This window comes from Budorcas taxicolor, chromosome 5 (assembly GCF_023091745.1).
Source record: "Budorcas taxicolor isolate Tak-1 chromosome 5, Takin1.1, whole genome shotgun sequence".
NCBI lineage: Eukaryota > Metazoa > Chordata > Mammalia > Artiodactyla > Bovidae > Budorcas > Budorcas taxicolor.
In genome coordinates, this window is record NC_068914.1 from 122368336 (window position 1) to 122396024 (window position 27689).

The 27689-nt window shown below is 40.8% G+C and overlaps 1 protein-coding gene across 1 annotated transcript in view; it reads left to right on the forward strand.

Moving 5' to 3' along the window:
* Window positions 1-12527: 12527 nt before the first annotated feature.
* Window positions 12528-27689, forward strand: part of CAPRIN2 (caprin family member 2) — a 40282-nt gene continuing 25120 nt past the window's right edge. Inside the window, exons 1-5 of the mRNA XM_052641367.1 lie at window positions 12528-12806; window positions 14800-14862; window positions 19108-19194; window positions 25869-26107; window positions 27563-27645. Coding sequence (XP_052497327.1) covers window positions 12555-12806; window positions 14800-14862; window positions 19108-19194; window positions 25869-26107; window positions 27563-27645 — 724 coding nt within the window. The 5' untranslated portion in view covers window positions 12528-12554. The remainder of the gene's footprint in view (window positions 12807-14799; window positions 14863-19107; window positions 19195-25868; window positions 26108-27562; window positions 27646-27689) is intronic.

Here is a 27689-nt window from a genome sequence, read left to right on the forward strand (position 1 = left end):
CCATTTGCTACTTTAATATTCCATTATATATATACACACACATATATGTATGTATATATATATATATATATATATGCTCACATTTTCTTTATCCATTTATCTGTCCATGACATTTCAGTTGTTTCCATGTCTCAGCTATTGTAAATGCTGCTGCTATGAACATACAGGTGCATGTATCTTTTCCATTTAAGAGTTTTGTCTGGGAGTGGGATTGCTGTATCATATAGAAACTCTGTTTCTAGTTTTTTAAGGAACTTCCGTAATATCTTCCATAGTGGCTTTGTTGTTGCTTAGTCATTAAGTGGTGTCCGACTGTTTGCAACCCCATGGACTCTGGCATGCTAGGCTTCCCCGTCCTTCGCTATCTCCTGGAGTTTGCTCAGATTCATGTCCATTGAGTTGATGATGCTATTTAACCATCTCATTCTCTGCTACCCTCTTCTCCTTTTGCCTTCAATCTTTTCCAGCATCATGGTCTTTTCCAATCAGTTGGCTCTTTGCATTAATGGTGGCCAAAGTATTGGAGTTTCAGCTTCAGCATCAGTCCTTCCAATGATTATTCAGGGTTGATTTCCTTTAGGATTGACTGGTTTGATCTCCTTGCTGTCTAAGGGACTATGTATGCATGGGTACTAAGTCTCTTCAGTCATGTCTGACTCTGTGATGTTATGGACTGTAGCCCATCAGGCTCCTCTGTCCATGGGATTCTCCAGGTAAGAATACTGGAGTGGGTTGCCATGCCCTTCTCCATAGGATCTTCCTGACCCAGGGATCAAACCAGGATCTGTTACATCTCCTGCATTGGCAGGTGAGTTCTTTACCACTAGGCCACCTGTGAAGTGCCCAAGGGACTATATATATGTGTGTGTGTGTATATATATATATATGGCTAAATCAATTTACATTCCCACCAACAGGTAGGAGGGTTCCATTTTCTCCACACCTCCTAGCGCATGTGTTATTTGTAGAAAAATCTTTTAAGTTTGATTAGATTCCATTTGTATATTTTTGCTTTTATTTCTTTTGCCTGGGAGACAGATCGAAGAAAATATTGTTACAATTTGTCTGAGAAAGTTTTGACTGTTCTCTCTTCTGAGAGTTTTATGGTGTCAAGTCTTATATTTAGGTCTTTAAATCATTTTGAGTTGTGTATGGTGTGAGAGAGTGTTCTCATATCATTGATTTACGTATAGCTGTCCAGCTTTCCCAATATCATTTGCTAGAGAATTTCTCATAGTATATTCTCATCCCCTTTGTTTTAGATTAATTGGCTGTAGGTGTGTAAGTTTAATGTTCTCAGGGCTCTCTATTCTCTTTCATTGGTCTATATGTCTATTTTTGTGCCAAAACCACACTGTTTTAATTACAGTGGCTTTTCAGTACAGTTTGAAGTCTGGGAGAGTTATCCCTCCTTCTTTGCTCTTTTTCCTGAGGATTGTTTGACAGTTTTGGGTCTTTCGTGGTTCCATATAAATTTTAGGATTATTTATTCTAGTTCTGTGGAAAATGTCAGGAGTGTGTTCATAGGGATTGCATCAAATCTGTACACTGCTCTGTGTAGTATGACCACACAATGATATTCATTCTTCCAGTTGAAGACCATGGTATATCTTTCCATTTCTTTGAATCATCTTCAATTTCCCTTATCAGTGTTTTATAATTTTCAGTGTATTACGTCCTTGGTTAAATTTATTCCTAAGTATTTTTGTGTGTGATTTTAAATAGTGTTTTTTGTTTGTTTGCTTGTTACCTTTTCTGATATTTCATTGTTAGTGTAAAGAAATGCAACAGATTTCTATATAGTAACTTTGTATCCTGCTACCTTTCTGGATGCATTTATTAGTTCTGATAGTTTTTATATGAAGACTGTAGGGTTCTCTACATAGAGTATTTTGTCATCTGCAAATTAGGACAGTTTTACCTATTTCCTTTCCATTGGATACCACTTATTTCTTTTCTTGTTTGATTTTTGTGGCTAGGGCCTCCAATACTATGTAGAATAGAAGTAGTGAGAATGGGTATCCTTGCCACGTTCCTGAATATAATGAGAAGACTTGAGCTTTTCACCATTGAGTAGTATGTTGGCTATGGGTTTGTTATAAAAGGCTTTTACTATGTTCTCTCTCTATCCCCTTTGGTGAAGAGTTATTTTTATTATTAATGGATGTTGAATTATATTTTTGCATCTATTGAGACAATTGTATGCCAAGAGAATGCACTGGTCATAGCAAACACCCTCTTGCAACAACATAAGAGAAGACTCTACACATGGACATCACCAGATGGTCAACGCCAAAATCAGATTGATTATATTCTTTGCAGCCAAAGATGGAGAAGCTCTATACAGTCAGCAAAAACAAGACCAGGAGCTGACTGTGGCTCAGATCATGAACTCCTTATTACCAAATTCAGACTCAAATTGAAGAAAGTAGGGAAAACCGCTAGACCATTCAGGTATGACCTAAATAAAATCCATTATGATTATACAGTGGAAGTGAAAAATAGATTTAAGGGCCTAGATCTGATAGATAGAGTGCCTGATTAACTATGGATGGAGGTTCATGACATTGTACAGGAGACAGGGATCAAGACCATCCCCATGGAAAAGAAATGTAAAAAAGCAAAATGGCTGTCTGGGGAGGCCTTACAAATAGCTGTGAAAAGAAGAGAAGCGAAAAGCAAAGGAGAAAAGGAAAGACATAAGCATCTGAAAGCAGAGTTCCAAAGAATAGCAAGAAGAGATAAGAAAGCCTTCTTCAGTGATCAATGCAAAGAAATAGAGGAAAACAACAGAATGGGAAAGACTAGAGATCTCTTCAAGAAAATTAGAGATACCAAGGGAACATTTTATGCAAAGATGGGCTCGATAAAGGACAGAAATGGTATGGACCTAACAGAAGCAGAATATATTAAGAAGAGGTGGCAAGAATACACAGAAGAACTGTACAAAAAAGATCTTCACGACCAAGATAATCACGATGGTGTGATCACTCACCTAGAGCCAGACATCCTGGAATGTGAAGTCAAGTGGGCCTTAGAAAGCATCACTATGAACAAAGCTAGTGGAGGTGATGGAATTCCAGTGGAGCTAGTTCAAATCCTGAAAGATGATGCTGTGAAAGTGCTGCACTCAATATGCCAGCAAATTTGGAAAACTCAGCAGTGGCCCCAGGACTGGAAAAGGTCAGTTTTCATGCCAATCCCAAAGAAAGGCAATGCCAAAGAATGCTCAAACTACCGCACAATTGCACTCATCTCACACGCTAGTAAAGTAATGCTCAAAATTCTCCAAGCCGGGCTTCAGCACTACGTGAACCGTGAACTTCCTGATGTTCAAGCTGGTTTTAGAAAAGGCAGAGGAACCAGAGATCAAATTGCCAACATCCGCTTGATCATGGAAAAATCACTGCAGAGAGTTCCAGAAAAACATCTACTTCTGCTTTATTGACTATGCCAAAGCCTTGGACTGTGTGGATCACAATAAACTGTGGAAAATTCTGAAAGAGATGGGCATACCAGACCACCTGACCTGCCTCTTGAGAAATCTGTATGCAGGTCAGGAAGCAACAGTTAGAACTGGACATGGAACCACAGACTGGTTCCAAATAGGAAAAGGAGTATGTCAAGGCTGTATATTGTCACCCTGCTTATTTAACTTATATGCAGAGTACATCATGAGAAATGCTGGGCTGGAAGAAACACAAGCTGGAATCAAGATTGCCCGGAGAAATCTCAATAACCTCAGTTATGCAGATGACACCACCCTTATGGCAGAGAGTGAAGAGGAACTAAAAAACCTCTTAATGAAAGTGAAAGAGGAGAGTGAAAAAGTTGGCTTAAAGCTCAACATTCAGAAAATGAAGATCATGGCATCTGGTCCCATCACTTCATGGCAAATAGATGGGGAAACAGTGGAAACAGTGTCAGACTTTATTTTGGGGGGCTTCAAAATCACTGCAGATGGTGACTGTAGCCATGAAATTAAAAGACGCTTACTCCTTGGAAGAAAAGTTATGACCAACCTAGATAGCATATTCAAAAGCAGAGACGTTACTTTTCCGACTAAGGTCTGACTAGTCAAGGCTATGGTTTTTCCAGTGGTCATGTATGGATGTGAGAGTTATACTGTTCAGAAGGCTGAGTGCCGAAGAATTGATGCTTTTGAACTGTGGTGTTGGAGAAGATTCTTGAGAGTCCCTTGGACTGCAAGGAGATCCAACCAGTCCATTCTGAAGGAGATCAACCCCGGGATTTCTTTGGATGGAATCATGCTAAAGCTGAAGCTCCAGTACTTTGGCCACCTCATGCGAAGAGTTGACTCATTAGAAAAGACTCTGATGCTGGGAGGGATTGGGGGCAGGAGGAGAAGGGGACAACAAAGGATGAGATGGCTGGATGTCATCACAGACTCGATGGACGTGAGTCTGAGTGAACTCTGAGAGTTGGTGATGGACAGGGAGGCCTGGTGTGCTGTGATTCATGGGGTCGCAAAGAGTCAGACACGACTGAGCGACTGAACTGAATTGAGTATTTCTTTTCATCACGGTGGTATTTCACATTGATTGATTTGCTTATGTTGAACTGGCTTTATGACCCTGGAATGAGTCCAACTTGACTATGGTGTATGATCCTTTTAAGGGGCTGCACAAGACGGTAGAGTAGAAGGACGTGTGCTCATCTCCTGCAAGAACTCCAAAAGTACAACTTGCCGCTGAACAACCATTGACAGGAGAATGTTGGATCCCACCATAAAAGGACACCCCACATCCAAGGGCAAAGGAGAAGCCCCAGAAAGATGGTAGGAGGGGCAAAATTGCATTTATAATCAAACCCCATACCCACCAGAGATGCTTAGAGGGCTCAAATAAAACTTTGTGTGCACCAGGACCCAGAGACCACACAGACTGACCCAGAGCATCCTTTGAATATCTGAGTGTCTCCTGCAGAGATACAGGTCAGCAGTGGCCTTCCACAAGGGAAGGGACTCTGGGTACAGCAGATCTGGGTCACACAGCAGGTGGCATAAGCCTTCTTGGAGGAGGTCACCATTAATTCCACTATAGAGCCACCTAGCAGATGACCCACAAACTGCAGAACAATTATACCAAAGAAATTCTTGCACTTCTAAGAAAGTTCTAGGACCCACAACAGATTTTCCAACCTAGGTATCTGACAAAGAGACTGAGAACCCTCAGGGAATTGACTTTGGCAGCCAGAGGGATTTGATTACAGAACTTACACAGGACTGGCAAAACAGACTCTTGGAGGGCACAAACAAAACCTTGTGGGCACCAGGAGAAAGGAGCAGTGACCACACAAGAGACTGACCCAGACTTGCTGTGAGTGTCCAGGGGATACAACACTGAAAGATGAACTTCCAGGTCAGTAGGTACCCAATATGCTACTGGAGAAGAGCAGAGAAATAACTCCAGAAACAATGAAGTGACAGAACCAAAGCAAAAACAACACCCAGTTGTTGATGTGACTGGTGATGGAAGTATGGTCTGATGCTGTAAAGAACAGTATTGCATAAGAACCTGGAATGTTAGGTCCACGAATCAAGGTAAATTGAAAGTGGTCAAACAGGAGATGGCAAGAGTGAACATTGACATTTTAGGAATAAGTGAACTATCATGGACTGGAATGGGAAAATTTAACTCAGATGACTGTTATATCTACTACTGTGGGCAAGAATCCCCTGGAAGAAATAGAGTAGCCCTCATAGTCAACAAAAGAGTCCAAAATGCAGTACTTGGGTGCAGTGTCTAAAATGACAGAATGATCTCTGTCTGTTTCCAAGGCAAACCATTCAATATCACAGTAATCCAAGTCTATGCCACAATGCTGAAGAAGCTGAAGTTAAATGGTTCTATAAAGACCTACAAGATCTTCTAGAACCAGCACGCAAAAAAGATGTCCTTTTCATCATACAGGACTGGAATGCAAAAGTAGGAAGTCAAGAGATGCCTGGAGTAACAGGCAAATTTGGCCTTGGAGTACAGAATGAAGCAGGGCAAAGGCTTATAGAGTTCTGCCAAGAGAACACACTGGTCATAGCAAACACCCTTTTCCAACAACACAAGAGAAGACTCCACGCATGGACATCACCAGATGGTCGACACCGAAATCAGATTGATTATATTCTTTGCAGCCAAAGATGGAGAAGCTCTATACAGTCAGCAAAAACAAGACCAGGAGCTGACTGTGGCTTCGATCATGAACTTCTTATTGCCAAATTCAGACTGAAGTTAAAGAAAGTGGAGAAAACTACTAGACCATTCAGGTATGACCTAAATCAAATATCTTATGCCCATACAGTAGAAGTGAGAAATAGATTTAAGGAGGACTAGATCTGATAGACAAGAGTGCCTGATGAACTATGGATGGAGGTTCTTGACATTGTACAGGAAACAGGAATTAAGACCATCCCAAAGAAAAAGAAATGCAAAAAAGCAAAATGGCTGTCTGGGGAGGCCTTACAAATAGCTGCGAAAAGATGGGAAGTGAAAAGCAAAGGAGAAAAGGAAAGATATACCCATTTGAATGCAGAGTTCCAAATAGTAAGGAGAGACAAGAAAGCCTTCCTCAGTAATCAATGCAAGAAATACAGGAAAACATTAGAATGGAAGTTGGTGATGGACAGGAAAGCCTGGCATTCTGCAGTACATGGGGTTGCAAAGAGTCAGACACGACTGAGTGACTGAACTAAGCTGATAAAATGGGAAAGACTAGAGATCTCTTCAAGAAAATTAGAGATACCAAGGGAACATTTCATGCAAAGATGGGCTCAATAAAGGACAGAAATGGCAGAGACCTAACAGAAGCAGAATATATTAAGAAGTGACAAGAATACACAGAAGAACTGTACAAAAAAGATCTTCATGACCAAGATAATCACGATGGTGTGATCACTCACCTAGAGCCAGACATCCTGGAATGTGAAGTCAAGTGGGCCTTAGGAAGCATCACTATGAACAAAGCTAGTGGAGGTGATGGAATTCCAGTGGAGCTAGTTCAAATCCTGAAAGATGATGCTGTGAAAGTGCTGCACGCAAATTTGGAAAACTCAGCAGTGGCCACAGGACTGGAAAAGGTCAGTTTTCATTTCAATCCCAAAGAAAGGCAATGCCAAAGAATGCTCAAACTATGGCACAATTGCACTCATCTCACACGCTAGTAAAGTAATGCTCCAGATTCTCCAAGCCAGGCTTCAGCACTACGTGAACCGTGAACTTCCAGATGTTCCAGCTGGTTTTAGAAAAGGCAGAGGAACCAGAGATCACATTGCCAACATCCGCTGGATCATGGAAAAAGCAAGAGAGTTCCAGAAAAACATCTACTTCTGCTTTATTGACTATGCCAAAGCCTTGGACTGTGTGGATCACAATAAACTGTGGAAAATTCTGAAAGAGATGGGCATACCAGACCACCTGACCTGCCTCTTGAGAAATCTGTATGCAGGTCAGGAAGCAACAGTTAGAACTGGACATGGAACAACAGACTGGTTCCAAATAGGAAAAGGAGTATGTCAAGGCTGTATATTGTCACCCTGCTTATTTAACTTATATGCAGAGTACATCTTGAGAAACACAGGGCTGGAAGAAACACAAGCTGGAATGAAGATTGCCGGGAGAAATATTAATAACCTCAGATATGCAGATGACACCACCCTTATGGCAGAAAGTGAAGAAGCACTAAAGAGCCTCTTGATGAAAGTGAAAGAGGAGAGTGAAAAAGTTGGCTTAAAGCTCAATATTCAGAAAACGAAGATCATGGCATCCGGTCCCATCATTTCATGGGAAATAGATGGGGAAACAGTGGAAACAGTGTCAGACTTTATTTTTCTCGGCTCCAGAATCACTGCAGATGGCAATTGCAGCAATGAAATTAAAAGACTTTACTCCTTGGAAGGAATGTTATGACCAAGCGAGACAGCATATTAAAAAGCAGAGACATTACTTTGCCAACAAAGGTCTGTCTAGTCAAGGCTATGGTTTTTCCTGTGGTCATGTATGGATGTGAGAGTTGGACTGTGAAGAAAGCTAAGTGCCAAAGAATTGATGCTTTTGAATTGTGGTGTTGGAGAAGACTCTTGAGAGTCCCTTGGACTGCAAGGAAATCCAACCAGTCCATACCAAAGATCAGTCCTGGTCGTTCATTGGAAGGACTGATGTTGAGGCTGAAACTCCAATACTTTAGCCACCTGGTGCAAAGAGCTGATTCATTGGAAAGGACCCTGATGCTGAAAGATTGAGGGTAGGAGGAGAAGGGGATGACAGAAGATGAGATGGTTGGATGGATGGCATCACCGACTTAGTGGACATTGGTTTGGGTGGACTCCAGAAGTTGGTGATGGACAGGGAGGCTTGGTGTGCTGCGATTCATGGGGTCACAGGGAGTCGGACACAACTGAGCGAGTGAACAGAACTAGTGAATGCCTTGGTTTTTGTTCACAGTTTTTCACCACTTAAAAAAAGCTGTGATTAGCATTTTGATAGATAAATTATTATCTGCATGTCTGATTATTTCTATAGGGGAGATTTCTAAAGTAAGGGGTTACTGAGTCAAAAGATATGACTATTTTAAGATGTCTTGTTCAATAAATTCCTTTGATGTATATTGATACGTGAAAGTACAATACTTTAAAACAACTTTATTATGCTATTTGTTCCATGAGAATCTTTCTTAGCCGTTTATTTATTGTCTCGTTCTCTTTGTGGCAACACTCTAGAAAGCCGTATAGAATCACAGAGAGGCAGATTTCTATCATCCATAACAAAAAATCTAGGATAATTTCTTCTATCTCCACTCATATGCTAGGAGCTTCAACATCCTTTAGTGAATTAATCTTTCCAGTTTCAACAACACGAAGCTACATACATTTTAAGAGACTACAGCATAACCTCAGATGGCTCAGTGATAAATCTGCTGGCCAATGTAGGAGACATAGAAGATGAAGGTTTGATCCCTGGGGTGGGAAGATCCCCTGGAGGAGGAAATGGCAACCCACTCCAGTATTCTTGCCTGGAGAATCCCATGGACAAAAGAGCCCCATGGGCTACAGTCCACGGGGTTGCAAAGAGTTGGACACGACTGAGTGACTGAGCAGGCAGGCACAGCATAACCATTCCTGCAGGAACCGTGTGTTTACCAGACAATGCATACTTAAAATCTTCACATTTTCAAGGGATGTAAAGTGGACCAATTTTTACAGAAATCAAATGATCCATTAAAAGTCTTTAGTATTTTTGTTAATCTATTTTGAGTTGATTGTTTTTGCTACTTATTCCTGCAGCTTTTATTGAATTCCCACACACATCCATGAAGTCAGTGGCTATATCTCTCACTCACCAATATATCCCTAACACAACCCAAGACATATGGGACAATAAATACTTGGTTTAGCTAACATAACAATATGTATTTGTTGAATGGATGTGTTCTTCCCTTATTGATTTGAAACAACTTTAAAAATCATATTTGAAACAGTAATTCATTGCTGATCTTGGAGGTGGCTTTTCAAAAATACTCCTCACTGTTTGCAAGGCAAATAAAGGTGTAGAAAATAGGGAATGGGGAGAGGAAAACAAAGAAAATCACTAACAAATAAAAATTGAGGGGGCATGTACTTTCAGAATAAACCGGACTCACTGGCTTTAAAGATCTTTTCTAGCAGAAAAGGTTTTTTTCTGAATTATTTTTTCCATTTTTTTTCAGAAAACATCACCACAACATTATCTATTAGGTACAATCTCCTACAAATGTTATGCTGTGCTTATACAGACTACCTTACCAGACTTGAAATTTAATTATTTTTGCTTTTGCATTCTTGATTGATTTTCTGAATCATGTTTGCAAATACAACAGCATAGATTTATTTAGAATTATTACATTTAGTGGAATATTTAGGATCCGTGGCCAGATCTATATGACCCAAAGGATAGTTTATTCTTGGTCAATTAGAAGACAAACATATAATGATTAGTATGTCAGAAATACTGTTCATTCTTCGATTCACTATTAGTTCAGGCTACCACAGGCATAAAAATGAGCTGTAATTTTGTTTCTACTCAATGATACAAAAGTGTGTCCTTCACATGTTTTTACCTTTGTTCATTGTTTTCTTGCTCTCTTAAGGATGAAGGCGTAGTCTTCCTCCCCTGACGTTCAACAGCTTTGTTCTATCTCTCGTTATAAACGATGAAACAAAAGGACAACCTATTATTTGTCCGACCCTCAAGGTCGCATGTGGGATTCAGAGATTCAAAGCTAAAACGCAACACAGACTGAAAAGAATGCCACAAATGGCAAAATCCTGTATCAAGAAATGTTAAACATCATGATAATTTTTGTGTTGAGAGTTTCCCCAACATTTTTTAAGTTGGAGTTTTGTTTCCTTGGTTATACTTCTGATTTTTCAATGTTCTTCTCTTGCTAGTCTAAATAATTTTAATCAGAGTCCCAGGTACAGGACCTAAACATTTCTTTTTGGTGTAATAGCTAGACACATGGTAGGTATATCTGGGTTTTTTCTCTCTTTCTTTTCCTCTTTTGGTATGAGAAATACCATCCCTTCCTTCAGAAACAGTGATGTATTTCCAACCTTTTCTCTTAATTTGATGCAACTATACTAAGATTTTTATTAGCTTTCTCTCTGAGTGCCAACGAATTAATGTTTCAAAGTAACAAATGACACAGCCTAAATAAACTAAATCTTATTACTGAAGGTTGCGGAGTCACCCAGATCGTTTTTATGGCAATGCTAGTTTGGAGTATTCTGCCCCTATGAGTGTTTTCGGCGGAAACGGTGATTTCTCTCCATCCGACAGTGAAGGATGGAATCTGGAGGTGAGGGGCAGAGGCACGCCTGCACTTCAAGACTACCCACCTAAACTATCAAAGGCTCAAGTTCGGTTTAACTGGCAATTCCACAAGGGGCTCTCTGCGCTTTTCGAGTGATCCAAATCACCTGCTCAAGGTCACGCCAAGAGTTACTGGCAGCAATCAGCAAGGTCGCGTAGAACTGCGGAGTTCGCGGCCCGCCGGCTCTCTACAACTCGGCGGGCCCACCTGGTGACCCGCAATCTGCGCAATTGCGGGCAGAACGCGCCCTCTCGCGACGACTTCTCCCCGCAGAGGAGGCCCGCGGCGGTGGGGCCCGGCACCGGAAGGAGGAGGGGCGCGCGCGTGGGGGCGGGGCTCACCTATATAGGCCCCCCCCCCACGGCGTCGCGAGCGGGCCTGGGCAAGAGCGGCTGAGTCGGAGGTGTGCCTGGTGCCGCAGACGCCGCCTGCGAGGACAGGGAGGGGCGAGGGGGAAGGCGGGAGGAGGAGACACGAGTGCGGGGTGGCGCCGGTCCACCTCCGCAGCTCTCCTGGCTCCCGCCGGCTTTCGAAGGCGGGCCCGGGCTGCGGCAGCGGCGGCGGCGGCAGCGGCCTCGGCGGCCTGCGGAGGTGAAGCCAGGCTGCGGCTGCCTGAGTCGGCGCGGCGGGGGCAAGTGGCCGGCCGGCGAGGGTGGACAGGGTTGGGCGACCGCTGCCTGGAGTGCAGGACGGCTCTGCATCCTTGGGGCGCGGCCCTGGCGGGCAGGTGGCCCGTGCGTCTTACGCAGATCGGCTTCCTAGAGGCACCTGCAGAAGTGGCCCCGGCCCGCTGCTTCGGCGACCGGACGACTGTGGGAGGGTGGGGGTCGCTGCCCTCGGAGGGCCGAGGGCCCGCCTCGTAGAAGCGCCTCTGGCGCGGGCCTTGCGGGGGCCTGGGGCCTGTTTTGTCCTTGCTCTGGGGATGCTCCTCAAGGGGAGTGGGGAGATTAGCGCCGATGCGCGGGGCTGGAGGGGGAGCAAGGGCCACGGTCGGGCGGTGTAAGTAAGGCTCGCTAGGATGCGCCCTTAAACCGGTTGACGTGTGAGTGGTTATGGGTTGGTTTAAACAAAACTGAACACCAACTCGAAGAGGTCGCAGCTTGAGAGTACCTCGCTCCAGTGTCCAGTAGTGACGAGCTTGCCTTGTAGGCCCCGGAGCAATCAAAGGGAAGTTAGCATTCTTGTTCAAGAAGTTTCTCCGCACTTAGTGAAAGAGAGCTCTGAAAGAATTGTGTGTGTTTGGGATTTTCTTTTAAATGTGGTTGTTAGTGATTGGGGTTGGGGCTGGGGGTGAGATATAATGTGAAGAGTTTCGAATGGCTGGCTGCCTTGTCCGGATGGGGAAGGCTTATTTTTTGTGTGTGTCATCACTTGACCATAGAAATTATTCAGAATGTGGGTCGCCCTCAGCTCTGAAGCCACTGTTTGATTAGCAGTTCTTCCTATGTGGGAAATTGAATTTCTGGAAACATCCCCCATAGGCGCCAGTGCTTGGCACGAACTGCCGTCAAGGTGGTGAAATGAAAGTACAGTGTTTAAAACAACATTAAGTTTTGAGCTCACTTCTGTGGAAGAGAATTTTGGGGGACGTGGGTCTAGACTTTTCAGGGAATTTAAAGCCTCTAGTCATAGTTTAGTTTTATTCCTAACTTTTTTTTTTTCCCTTCCCTCTTTCAGCCTCATCTGTTTCAATGGTGCAACTCTCTTCATCTCCTTTTGGTTACCAGTCACCTTCAGGCCATTCAGAGGAGGGAAAACAGAGGACAATGAAGTCAGCCAAGCCCCAAGTGAACCACAGTCAGCATGGGGAAAGCCAGCGGGCGATGAGCCCCTTGCAGTCTGCTCTCAGCTCTGCTGCCTCTCCTTCCCAAGCATATGAGACATATATTGATAATGGACTCATATGTCTTAAACACAAAATCAGAAACATCGAGAAAAAGAAGGTAACTTTTTTTCCCCACCCAGCCCTGTATATACACCATGTTAAATTAGAGTTAAGGAACTTGCATTTTTACTTTCTATCAGGGCTCAGAGGTATTCTTCCTAAAGATTTGTTTCCTGAAGATTTAAGTAACCTTGAGATTTAGTTGGCTGAAAATGTACAAGTGGGCTAAATACTAACTGTATTAAACACTTTATATTTGATTTGCCAGAATAACTGAATAAAAATATTCTTCATAGTAAAATTATTATGCATGCTACTGTTGAAATATTTGAAGAGGTAGCTACTTTAGGTCAGATTAATTCCTTGCATGTAGTATTAATATTTCTTTTCATAAATGAATAGTGTTCCTTTTTTTTTTAAGCTTGTTTTCCTTGTGACTTTCTGCAGCATTTGATATTGCAGTATAACTGCTGCAGTCACTGGAAGCTTTAACGATGGCAGAGCCAGAAGATGTTTTAGCACTAATTTTTGTGTTGCTAGGTGATTGTTTCAGATTGGTTGGTGAAAGCATTGTAGAGAGCCTTGTAAAGATACGCAGGTTGTAACCAGCCTGATGTGACAGTAAATGCTGATGTAAAGATCCAGATCATTCCTCATTTCCTGAGTCATGTAGCCTGTGAAATGGTACTGCACATAGCTTTGTTGTGTCATGATTCTCTTTTGCTTGTGATAGTAGGTGAGTTACTATCTGGACCGAGGAACTTGTGAATATTTCTATGCCAAGACCTAGTTAAATCTAGGAAAGTTGCTTTTGATGGAGGAGGGTGAAGAGATTTTCAAGAGTTTGGTTGACCCTGTTCCTTTCCGTTCCCGTTCCCCACCTCCCCACCCTCACACACTAGGAAGATAGTGGAAAAGGGCCAGTTACTGGTAGCTTCTCTGCAGCCTTAGTTCTCAGCTGTTGTCTTTTGCATGCATGCAGTTGATCATGAGCATGATAAGGTGAGTGTGCCTGGGTCAGCACAAATCCCCTGCCACTGTGGGAAGTTAGAGTCAAAGCAGGATCTGTTCTAAGTGGGATCTTTTGTTAGACTCGTAAATGTCTTACCCAGGTGGAGGAACTACATATATATGTGTAATATATGTATAATTATATTCTTCAGCTGAACTATAGTACCCCTTTAATTTTGAATACCAATCTTGTCAGTACTCATACATTTGTTTCAAGCTTCTGATAAAGTATTTTAAAGCTATAAAGCAAACATAGAAGGTGCCTAAAATTGCTTTTAGAATACCATAAAGGGTCATGTCATTATTTGGACAATAAATGCAATTTATTTGTCATTTATTTACCTAAATATCAGATTTTTTAAAATGAAAAATGGCTTCAAGTTGAGGCTGCTATAATTCTAGAAAAAAATATATTACATTTCTGTACTTCCATTATGAAGTTTCATTGGACAAATGCTCACATAATTCAACAGGTAACCATTTAAGCAGGACTCCTCAGCCTCACAAATGCTATTGCCCCATTTTGTGCTGGATAGCTCTTTGTTGTGGGGGGCTGTCCTTTGCACTGTAGGATGCACTGTAGCATTCTATAGTGGCCTGGCCTCTACCCTCAGGATTCCAGTGGCACCCACTTCCTCCCTATCCCCCGAGTGGTGATAGCCAGAGATACTTCCAGACATTGTCATGTGTCCTTGGGGGACAAAATTGCCCCTGATTGAGCACCATTGGGTTAGGGGCGTATGATTTATTTGTTAAATCCTGATGTGTCATGTAATCTAGTTACAGAGGCCATTAAGAGAAAAAGGGTTTATTACCACTTAAGTTTTGTAATTCCAGACTAGTGTTGATTGTGTATAATGTTTTTTTTTTTTCCTGACTAGAATTCATCTACAATTGCCTCTTACCTTGTACTAAAATGTTATTCTTATAGATTGGTAGTTTACTGCAAGAACTTTGTTTTCATGAGAAACAGTCTGGTATTTAGTTTGTTTCAGAATTTTGTATCAGATTGTGGTAGATACAAGTTTTCTCTTTTGTAGCTCAAACTGGAAGATTACAAAGATCGCCTGAAAAATGGAGAGCATCTTAATCCAGACCAGTTGGTAAGTGGTTTCTGATCCTTTGGTCAGACTTATTTTCTTAATAAGACTAGATGAATTTGGGGGGAGACCAAAGAACAGGAGGAGAATGGGATGACAGAGGATAAGATGGTTGGATGGCATCACTGACTCAATGGACATGGGTTTTGGTGGACTCCGGGAGTTGGTGAAGGACAGGGAGGCCTGGCGTGCTGTGGTTCGTGGGGTTGCAAAGAGTCGGACATGACTGAGTGACTGAACTGAACTGAAAGATTTGATAGGCTAAAAAGGAAGAGTGAGAGTCCACTGGGTTTTTCCAAAGACTTTGTCTTCACCTATCAGGTCTTATATTTTTGACTTTACTTTTGCACTAGTAGATAGTATATGGATGGGGGTGTGTGTTGCCAAATAAGAGTGAAGATGTAGGTAATCACAAAGCGATAATGTATGGATTTAATTAAACTTTCTCTAGAGTGGACTGAAGGAGAAGAGCAGGGAATCACCTAGCTTTCTACTCTTTACTCACATATTCTAAACCTGACATCTCTCTGCTCTAAAATGTAAAAGGGTAACTACTACAGCTTGCCTTAGTTTTCTCTAGTTGCTTCTCCTTAATTCCTTTGATGGTATCTCCCTGCTTTTCTATCCTGTATTGGTGTGTTCCTTCTTAGGAGTCATGTTTATCTGATAGATATTGGGCCTTTAAATATTTACTGTTTATGACAGTTAAAAATACTCTTTACGTTGCCCATGGTATACCTAGTAATTGCAAGTTTTATCTAATAGCATGAACGATAGTTTTTACAGTATGGAAACATTTTAAAATGCTTTATTGATGTTTGCCTTTTTGATCTGATCACACTTCCTGGCTAAGAGCACAAAATTAATCTAAAAGTTATTTGATCTAGCATGTGGATCTATTGTCTTTTATGTTATTTAAAGTGTTTGGTTGTGAATTGCAGGTACTGGTATTCAAGGACTTTTTCCTTGCCATGTTGGCTCTTCTTCACTGACCTAGAATTTTTGTGATGTAGTGAATTTCTGTTTTGCTGAGACACAGATTTGAATTGTCGAGTTCTGAGAATGATGTGCTCAGATGGCTGGTGAAAGGACTTAGCTGGACATTCAGCATTTCAACATGGTTTTGTTTTTAAGTAGTCATGGTGTGTTCATTAACCTTTAAAGTGATGAAACCTCTGTCTAAATACCCTCGGAGAAAGTGTTCTGTTACGTGTTTTTGTCTTTGGGGAAACATAGGGGATGGGAATGGGGAGGCTGGTGATTCTTATGGTAGCTCTCTAAGAAATGTTGAGGAGCTCCAGCCAGGTGAACTTTAATCTCACTAGTCTGAGATACACAAGCTACTATATGTTGCTTCTATAGTATTAACTTTGATTGCTTGAGTGATACCTGACAGACTCCAAATTTATATTGTCAATAGAGCAGTTCTCTGAACTCTAGATTCCTATGTCCAGTTGCCTTTTACTTCATTTTGCTCCGCAAAACTTGTTCTCCTTTAACCTTCACTGTATCAGTTACCAGCCTGATTTACTAGAAGGATGGTTTCACTCAAAACCTTGGAGAATTTCTCATTTTTCTCCTCACACCTTGTATCTAGCCCATCAGCAAGTGTGTGGTCAATTCCTCCTTCAAAATAAATTCAGAAACAGACCATTTCTCATAAATTCTGCCTCTGCCTTCCTGTTCCGCACCACATCACCTTTCGTCTGCATTACTGTAACAGCTTCCTTACAGGTTTTTCTGTTTCTGCTCTCCCTCCAAGTCTGTTCTTAACATAGTAGCCTCAGTGTGTGTGCCTCCGTGTTCACTCAGTCATGTCTGACTCTTGGCGACCCCATGGTTTCTTGCCAGCCAGGCTCCTCTGTCCCTGGGGTTCTTCAGGCAAAAAAACTGGAGCAGGTTGCTATTTCCTTCTCCAGGGGATCTTCCTGACCCAGGGATCAAACTCATATATGCTGCATTGGCAGGCAGGTTTTTTACCACTGAGCCACCGGTAGCCTCTGTAGTCCTGTTCAAAAACAAGTCAGATATCAGTCCTCTGCTCAGAAGTCCCCCACTATTGGTTCCCATCATGTGCAGAATGTCCTGTGATATATAGTAAAGTGTTAGTCAGTCATTCGTGTCTGACTTTGTGGGACCGCATGAACTGTAGCCTGCCAGGCTCCTCTGTCCATGGAATTCTCCAGGCAAGAATACTGGAGTGGGTAGCCATTCCCTTCTCCAGGGCATCTTCCCAACCCAGGGATTGAACCTGGGTCTCCGGTATTGCAGGCGGATTCTTTACCATCTGAGCCACCAGTGAACCTCAGAATGGCCTGTAAGGCCCTACAGACAAATTGTGCTGCCTATTTCCTTTTACATTTTCATTGCATTTCCAACACTTCTCTCTTCCTGGCTTCATCCCAGCAACACAGGCCTTCTTCTGTGCTCACATATCGCAGCCGCACTGCTACTTCAGGGTTTTGCTGTGCTCTTCTTACTGCCTGGGGTGCTTTTCCCCCAGATGTCTAAATGGCTCCGTTCCCAACCTCCTTCAGCATTTTCTTTGAAGGTCATCTCAGTAAGGCCTGTCCTGATAACACTCCTTTGCTCCTTTCCTTTCTTTAATTTTTTTAATAAAAGTGCTTCTCTGACAAACTAAAGTTTTATCTCTTCTTCCCTTGCAGTGTAAGTTCTGTTAAAGTAGAGATTTTGTCTGCTTACTGCTGTTTTCCTATTACTAGAATGGTTTATTGCATATGGTAGGTATTTAAATATTACATACAGATTTACTAAATATAAAATGATTGAATATTAGGTTTTTAGATGTGATTATATAGTTAGCAGTACTTTTGAGAAATAACATCTCGTACAAGGAATATATACTTCAGGCAGAAATTTAGAAAATGCAGATAAGTCAGAAAAAAAAATATATATATATATATAATCTGAGCCCTCAGAGACCTGTTGTCAGTACTATAGTACTTAATTAAAAAGCCCTTAAGTTTAGTTTTTTAAAATTGGAAGTAATTCACATAATTTAGAAATTAGGAAATGTTAAAAAAGATGTTTTTTCTTTCACCCTGTCCTTCCTCTGTTCAGTTCTCATCTTATAAAATAATGATTCTGATAGATTGCTTTGTATCTGTCCAAAGTTGCTGGATATTTGGATTGTTTTTATTTGGGGCTGTAATAAATAATGTGCTGTATAAATTTGTCTACAAGTCTTTAGGTGGGTATATACTTTCATTTCTTTTGGGTAGATATTCAGAAGTGGAATATTACACTATTTTAACTGTAGAGGCTTTGTAATATGTCTTTATCTGATTAGATGAGTTCTCCATCTTATTCTGTTTTGTACTGGCCCTTTGTTCTTCCGTGTAGATTTGAAGTAAAGTCCATAGAAACCTGCCCCTTCTCTAATTATTTACTTTCTTCATCTGTGAAATTGCAAAGAAAAATTTGCCTCTTTAAATTTACAGGGAATTCCCTAGTAGTCCAGTGTTTGTGACTCTGCTTTCACTGCCAGGGACCCAGGTTCAGTCCCTGGTCAGGGAACTGAGATCTGGCAAGCCACATGGCATACCCTCCAAATTTGCAATATTTCTGTTATAATGCTTGCTTTGTTGTTATAGGTAATTATTTACAAGTTTTTCCTACCATAGTGTACATTTCTTGAGGTTGCTTCATCTGTGACTCTCACTGTGCTACTTGGGTAATATATTTGTGTAGTGAATGAATATTGACAGAGGAATCCTGTAGGTTCAGTGTTCTTGAAACCCTCAGGCCTCTCTGACCTTAGACTTTTATGGATAGTCAACTTCATTATTATTATTATGGTTCAGATTTCTAGCATAAAAGTTGAATTTTTGAATTTAACTTTATGTAACTTCTACTAAATACTTTCTCCTCACTTTTTTGAGTATGTATAGTAAATGTGTACTTAGTCGTGTCTGACTCTTTGCAACCTCATGGGCTGAAGCCTGCCTGGCTCCTCTGTCCATGGAACTTTCCAGGCAAGAATACTGGAGTGGATTGCCATTTCCTTCTCCAGGGAATCTTCCTGATCCAGGGATTAAACCTGCATCTCTTGTGTCTCCTGCATTGGCAGGCAGATTCTTTACTACTATGCCACCCGGGAAGCCCATGTGTAGTAAATGGCTAGTTCCTAAAGTGTTAACTCTCTTCTACTGTTATCAAGGAGCACTTATTTTGACATATTGTACTTGGAAATTCACAGAATTGATGTTTTCTTATTTGGTTTGGTAGGAAGCAGTTGAGAAATATGAAGAAGTGCTACATAACTTAGAATTTGCCAAGGAGCTTCAGAAAACCTTTTCTGGACTGAGCCAAGATGTGAGTATATATATATATATATATTTTTTTTTTGCTTTTCTTAAAACCAGCTTAATTACTGATCTTGAAGAAAATGTTAGTGTCTGATAATGGTGCTTGGTTATTGTTCATCTAATTCCTGCTGACTTTTTATTCTGGCAGGTGGGGTGGAGGATAGCCACTGAAGAACTCAATACAAATGTTATCTGAATATGAGACGTTGTGAATAAAGTATTCATTATCAAATGTATATTATTTCACTATGGAATTATAGAAATCACTGAGAAGTGGAAGGAAAACTTTTTGAATGATTTGTTTATAAAGTATTTTACAATGTGGGCTTGAAAATTTATATAATATTGGCTTGTGTGTTTAGCATTATTTGACATATGATGAAACATAGAATTGGTAGATCCTTATTGACGGCATGACAGTAATTACTAGGAAAATTTATGGTTCATAATTTAAATAGAGTTAAGTGTGGTCTCACTGATATAGTGTGAATTACTCTATATTGGCAATTCAAGTTTTTTTCTCCTATTAATTTAACCAGTAATTAATATGAAGTCTTAAGCTTTCATTAATAGGTATTCTTCATTGTTTTAGAGTCTTAGTTTTAGAAAGATGGACCTTTAGAGATCCTGTTCTAATAACTGAGGAAATATTTTGCTGAATTCATTCTGGGGTAGGGAGAATGTCTCATAGGCTTTTCTACTTTTTGGATACTTTCTTGTACAGTGAATTAAAATTCGCTTCTCCATTCCTCTGGGATCAAAAACAAAATACCACAAAATATTCTGAAGTTGACGACATCTACCATCTTAATCTTTGTATTATATAATTCTGAGTTGCTCTCTTCTGGATGTCTGACTTTTAAAAGGTAGTGTGAAATCTAAAATAGCCTAGTATAGAGATACTTCCTTCTGTTTCTGAACACTTCTGTTAATGCAAGTCTAAGATGATATTTGCAAAGATGGCCTCGATAAAGGACAGAAATGGTATGGACCTAACAGAAGCAGAAGATATTAAGAAGAGGTGGCAAGAATACACAGAAGAACTGTACAAAGAAGATCTTCACGACCAAGATAATCACGATGGTGTGATCACTCACCTAGAGCCAGATATCCTGGAATGTGAAGTCAAGTGGGCCTTAGAAAGCATCACTAGGAACAAAGCTAGTGGAGGTGATGGAATTCCCGTTGAGCTATTTCAAATCCTGAAAGATGATGCTGTGAAAGTGCTACACTCAATATGCCAGGAAATATGGAAAACTCAGCAGTGGCCACAGGACTGGAAAAGGTCAGTTTTCATTCCAATCCCAAAGAAAGGCAATGCCAAAGAATGCTCAAACTATGGCACAGTTGCACTCATCTCACATGCTAGTAAAGTAATGCTCCAAATTCTCCAAGCCAAGCTTCAGCAATACGTGAACTGTGAACTTCCAGATGTTCCAGCTGGTTTTAGAAAAGGTAGAGGAACCAGAGATCAAATTTCCAACATCCACTGGATCATTGAAAAAGCAAGAGAGTTCCAGAAAAACATCTATTTCTGCTTTATTGACCAAGCCAAAGCCTTGGACTGTGTGGATCACAATAAACTGTGGAAAATTCTGAAAGAGATGGGCATACCAGACCACCTGACCTGCCTCTTGAGAAATCTGCATGCAGGTCAGGAAGCAACAGTTAGAACTGGACATGGAACAACAGACTGGTTCCAAATAGGAAAAGGAGTACATCAAGGCTGTATATTGTCACCCTGCTTAGTTAACTTCTATGCAGAGTACATCATGAGAAACACTGGGCTGGAAGAAACACAAGCTGGAATCAAGATTGCCCGGAGAAATCTCAATAACCTCAGTTATGCAGATGACACCACCCTTATGGCAGAAAGTGAAGAGGAACTAAAAAGCCTCTTGATGAAAGTGAAAGAGGAAAGCGAAAAAGTTGGCTTAAAGCTCAACATTCAGAAAACGAAGATCATGGCATCTGGTCCCATCACTTCATGGGAAATAGATGGGGAAACAGTGGAAATAGTGTTAAACTTTATGTTTTTGGGCTCCAAAATCACTGAAGATGCTGACTGCAGCCATGAATTAAAAGATGCTTACTCCTTGGAAGAAAAGTTACGACCAACCTAGATAGCATATTAAAAAACAGAGACATTACTTTGCCAACAAAGGTCCATCTAGTTAAGGCTATGGTTTTCCCAGTGGTCATGTATGGATGTGAGAGTTGGACTGTGAAGAAAGCTGAACACCGAAGAATTGATGCTTTTGAACTGTGGTGTTGGAGAAGATTCTTGAGAGTCCCTTGGACTGCAAGGAGATCCAGCCAGTCCATTCTGAAGGAGATCAGCCCTGGGTGTTCTTTGGAAGGACTGATGCTAAAGCTGAAACTCCAATACTTTGGCTACCTGGTGCAAAGAGTTGACTCATTGGAAAAGACTCTGATGCTGGGAGGGATTGGGGGCAGGAGGAGAAGGGGATGACAGAGGATGAGATGGCTGGATGGCATCACTGACTTGATAGACATGAGTTTGAGTGAACCCTGGAAGTTGATGAAGGACAGTGAAGTCTGGTGTGCTGCAGTCCATGGGGTCGCAAAGAGTCGAACACGACTGAGTGACTGAAATGAAGATGATATTAGCTTTGTTATCCATAGGGCACTTTAACTCACGTTCACTTTTCATTACTTAATTTTAATACTTTTTGTTGGCTCCAACACAAAGTTAAGTATTTCTAGGCTATTTTATTATATTTATTTTTTTGGCTATACCACGTGGCATGTGGGATCTTACTTCCCTAATCAGGGATGAAACCCGTGCCCCCTGCATTGGAAGGGTGGAGTCTTAACCACTCGGCTACCAGGGAAGTTCCTCTAGACTATTTTATTATTTTAAAAACTTTTAATTCCTGTAGGCTGTTTTCAGTACTAGAGGAATTAAAAGTTTTTAAGTGTTTTTAAGTCTTTTTTTTTTCTGATACATGTGATTGATTTACCCCTCTCCCAATATGTTGAGTTGATTTAGTTTTGGTCCATTGTGCTAAAAGAAAGATCTTTATGTTTACCTGCTGGTTGGAGGTTTGAAGTATATTTCTATAATACTTAATAATTTCTGTTAACTCTTTTCTCAGAGTTAACCCTATCAAATTTTAATTTTCTCCCCAGGTGTTTTTTTTCAGTGTACGGTGTTCTTTTTAGATTTAAATCTTGTTTTAAACATCATCCATGTGCCAGGCACTATGGAGTTTCACTGTTTTATTTTCATCTTTCAGCCTATTGGGGAATTTTTTTTTTTTAATCAAGGTTTTCTTTTGTTAGACCTCTGCTATGAGATAGCCTGTTTGTAGTTTGTGTAACATTTTCTTCTTTCCCTTCAAATTAGAGTTGGGAGCCTTCCTATTCAGTCCACATCTCTTTGTTTTTTTGATATGAGCTTTGTCCTTTGATAGGGATGTATCATTCAGAGTCATGGTTCAGAAAATAAATTTTATGGTTTGGTACTATTGGTTGGTAATAATCTACTTCATTTCTTTTTAACCGGTCCTCAACTGAAAGAACGGAGAAAGCAATGGCAACCCACTCCAGTACTCTTGCCTGGAAAATCCCATAGACAGAGGAGCCTGGTAGGCTGCAGTCCATGGGATCGTGAAGAGTCGGACATGACTGAGCGACTTCACTTTCACTTTTCACTTTCATGCATTGGAGAAGGAAATGGCAACCCACTCCAGTGTTCTTGCCTGGAGAATCCCAGGGATGGGGGAGCCTGGTGGGCTGCCGTCTGTGGGGTTGCACAGAGTCGGACACGACTGGTGTGACTTAGCAGCAGCAGCAGCAACTGAAAGAAGATAAGTAACCTGACTTACTAGTTTCCACGTCAATAAGGAGAAATAGGCTGCTGTTAGTGGTTTGCGTGATATCTGATTATAACCTGGTTGTCATTCAGCTACTAAGTCATTCTGACTGTTTGTGACCCTATGGACTACAGCATGCCAGGCTCACATGTACTTCACTATCTCCCAGAATTTGCTCAAACTTATGTCCATTGAGTTGATGCCATCCAACCATCTCATTCTCTGTCATCCCTTTCTCTTATCCTCAGTCTTTCCCAGCACCAGGGTCTTTTCCAGTGAGTCAGCTCTTCACATCAGATGGCCAAAGTGTTGGAACTTCAGCTTCATCATCAGTCCTTCCAATGAGTATTCAGGGTTGATTTTCTTTAGGACTGACTGGTTTGATCTTGCTGTCCAAGGGAATCTCAAGAGTCTTCTCCAGCACCACAGTTCGAAAGCATCAGTTCTTTGATGCTCAGCCTTCTTTATGGTCCAACTCTCACATCTGTACGTGGTGGTAGTTTACTCACTAAGTTGTGTCTGACTCTTGCGACCTCGTGGACTGTAGCCTCCCAGGCTCCTCTGTCCATGGGGATTCTCCAGGCAAGAGTACTGAAGTGGGTTGCCATTTCCTTCTCCCACATCTGTACATGACTACTGGAAAAACCATACTCTTGACTATATGGACGTTTGTTGGCAAAGTTCTGTCTCTGCTTTTTTTTAATACGCTGTCTAGATTTGTCACAGCTTTTCTTCCTAGGAGATCTGGAAGAAAACGTATTTCTTACTTGATTGATTAAATCAATAAATATTTGAGGTCCTGTCACATGTCAGAGTCTATGTTGGGTCCTAGTGATATACTGGTGAACGACAGAGATAGAGTCCCTGTCATCATGGAGCTGAAGCCTAAGGGGGATGCAGTTCAAGAGAAAGATAAACATTTAATGCAATAGATACTTTGATAGGGGAGGTTCAGTGTGACCTGAGCGATAAGAACACCTAATCCAACCCTGGGAGATGGCTAAAGAGAGGTGTGAGGTAATCATGTGATACAGTCCCAAAGTGTCCTCAGCACCTTTGTGTTTTCTTATACCACCATGAGTTTGTGTCCAAGGGAATCCCACTGTCTTGGGGAGCTAGAATTACCACCTGTTTTGTCTTTCCCCCCTCTCAAGCAGAAACTGAGTTTGATAAGTGCTATTGAGGTCCATATTGAGGTCTTGGAAAAAGCTTTGCTGAGCCTTTGCAAAGGCTGGAGAAAATTCCCTTGTTCACATAACCCGCAACCAGTCTGTTTCTCACTCTCAACATTTTATCTTCACCCATTGTCTCTTATCCCTGGTAGTAGTACAAGTCATAGTTGGTGTTCATACCCTGTAGAAAGGAATTAATAATGCCATAATGAATTTTTTTCATGAGGGTTTTTTTTTTTTTACCACCATCTTAGTTGATTAGGATTTATGAACATCTTTTTTTGTAGAGTTTTGAATATTGATGCTGAATCAAAGTACTTTAATTCATTTATAGGAAAAATCGAAAAAAATTTTTTTTCTGTTCCCTTAATTTTCATGCCTTGGAGAATATCCAGTATGATGGAAACATTACAGACAGAAAAACAATTTTGGGGAGAAAAAACCATTTAGGTTTCTCAGAGGAAATAGATGGTACTTTTTATTATTGGTGTTTTATAAATGAGCAGTCACTTTTGGGACCCACATATTATGTCAGACTTTAAAGTATTATAGTTGTGAGCTTTCGAGTAGACTCTAAGCTACTCAGTCTGTACATACACACATATTCATTTGAGGGAAAACTTACATTCTGCTAATTTTCCATATGTATTTTGTCAACTAAATATTGGAAGATACAGCTCTATCCAGACTGACAACATTTGAAAATATCTCTCAATTTTGCTTAAAAAATCCCTATGTGCTGTGGCTGTTTTTCTGGCATTTGTAAGACATTTTATTTCTGTTTGGTTTTCAATTCTTCATGTTTTAGCCAGTCATTTTTGGTTGGTTGAAAATTAGCCACTTTAGTTTAAATATACTTCCCCTAGAAAATGAGATCAAAAAAACAACCCCAAAATTAAACTGAAGCATTTTCTTAAAATACTTAGCCTAAAAAGGCTTGGTATACATGATATGGAAAAGTAAAACCTTGGGATTATATGGACATTAATGATAGATATTTTGCTTCTCATGATGATAACAGAGGTACTGGATTCAGCCTGGAGTTGGGAGTCACATATTTGGACTTCCTCAGCTCTCGCTAAGAGTCGGACATGACTGAGCGATTTCACTTTCACTTCTCACTTTCATGCATTGGAGAAGGAAATGGCAACCCACTCCAGTGTTCTTGCTTTGAGAATCCCAGGGATGGGGGAGCCTGGTGGGCTGCCATCTATGGGGTCACACAGAGTTGGACACGACTGAAGTAACTTAGCAGCAGCAGCTCTATTGCACTGAGACAAACTAGCTTAGTACCTGGTGATCTTGTCAGTTTCACAGTCAGTGTTAGAGATTTATTATCCAGCCTCAACTCTTTGGGATTAGACTTTTGTAGACTAATGGAAGGCTTTCCAGGTAGCACAGTGGTAAAGAATCCACCTGCCAATGCAGGAGATGCAAGAGATGGGGGCTCAATCCCTGGGTTAGGAAGATTCGCTGGAGTAGGAAATGGCAACCTGCTCTAGTCTTCTTCCTGGGAAAATCCTGTGGACTGAGGAGCCTGGTGGGCCACAGTCCGTGGGTTGCAAAGGGCTGGACATGACTGAAGCGACTGAGCAGCGCACCCAGCACAGACTAGATTGCTAATATGGATTGTGGAGAGTTGCTCGCCTTAATTACATTTGTCTTAACAGCTACTTAAAGCGCAGAAGAAAGCCCAGAGAAGGGAGCACATGCTAAAACTTGAGGCTGAGAAGAAAAAGCTTCGCACTATACTTCAAGTTCAGTATGTATTACAGAACTTGATGCAGGAACACGTCCAGAAAGACTTCAAAGGGGGCTTGAATGGTGCAGTGTATTTGCCTTTAAAAGAACTTGACTACCTCATTAAATTTTCAAAACTGACCTGTCCTGAAAGAAATGAAAGTCTGAGGTAAGTTAATAAAAATGTTTTCCTAAAACAAGACACATGACACTTTAGCTTTTCAGCGTATATAGTCAGCATTGGAAACATTGGCTGTCCAGGCTCTCACCAGGTTGATAGACTGTCTAGTAGGAAAGTGAATTTGAATGGTATCATTAACCTGCTTCTTTATTGTAACACTGATCTTTAAAATGTCTGATAGTTTAGGCTTATACCGGTATTAACCATAATACTAATTATATATACTCTTAAACATTTTTTTGTAATTATGTCAGACTGTTGTATGACTGAGAGTCTTTGCCTCCTTACTACTGTACCTAAATGGAGGTAAATGAAATTTAACTTGATCCATATCACTCAGCTGTCAAAGTTAGAATTATTTAGTGTTCTTCTTTTGCTGTGAATAAATACTGAGGCAGTGGCACCCCACTCCAGTACTCTTGCCTGGAAAATCCCATGGATGAAGGAGCCTGGAAGGCTGCAATCCATGGGGTCGCTGAGGGTCGGACACGACTGAGCGACTTCCCCTTCACTTTTCACTTTCATGCATTGGAGAAGGATATGGCAACCCACTCCAGGATGCTTGCCTGGAGAATCCCAGGGACGGGGAGCCTGGTGGGCTGCTGTCTATGGGGTCGCACAGAGTCGGACACAACTGAAGCGACTTAGCAGCAGCAGCAAATACTGAGGAATAAATTTGATAATTTAAAATAAAAAAACAGCAAATTGAGGCATCTCAATTTTTTTCTTCTACAGCTATCTATTTGCTGTTTTTGCTTAAATGGAATATGGAGTAAATCAGCTATTGAGCAGAGCTCTTTGCTTTTGATTTGTTAGATTCAGGTCGTTTCAATGCTGTGTTTGTTAGCCATGCAAAAGCAGAGTTAGTTTCAACTGTTATTAGAAATTACCCTATCAGTTTAGGGAAAAACCTTATAAAGCTCTTTAATTACCTATATATAGCCATATATTTATTTATTTACTTATTCCTACCTGATAATCTACTCCACCATCATCATCTATTTGGTTGCTTCCTTCTAATGCTTCACTTTGGTAGATCCAGGGAATAAAGCTTTCTTTAATATTTGAAATGTAAATGAAACCTAATTTGAAAAATGAGCCGCTTTTTAAAGTCTGATGTAGTTCTTAATATTTCCAATCCACTGTTCTTTTATCTAGAATGTATACTTGGTAACGAATGATTGCTTTAAACTCTTTTTGAGTCTATTCCTTAATGGCTGTATTTGGTAAAATCTTTATTTTAGTTGTTTTAAGGAAAAATGCTTATATATGAAGTCCATAAATGGGCATTTAGTCATCTTTTATACAATTTCAATTTTTTATTTCCAGAGAGTAAAAAAACACAAAATGAGCATTGAATGTCTTAATTGTTGATATTGTATAAATTGTTCTGCTCCATGTGCCTCTAAAACCACTTTTTCTACTGCTGCTTTTCCTTGTCAGTGTTGAAGACCAGATGGAGCAGTCATCCTTGTACTTTTGGGACCTTTTGGAAGGTAGTGAGAAAGCAGTGGTAGGAACAACATGTGAGTTTTCTCTACTCTGGACTTATGCAGTAAATACTAAACTT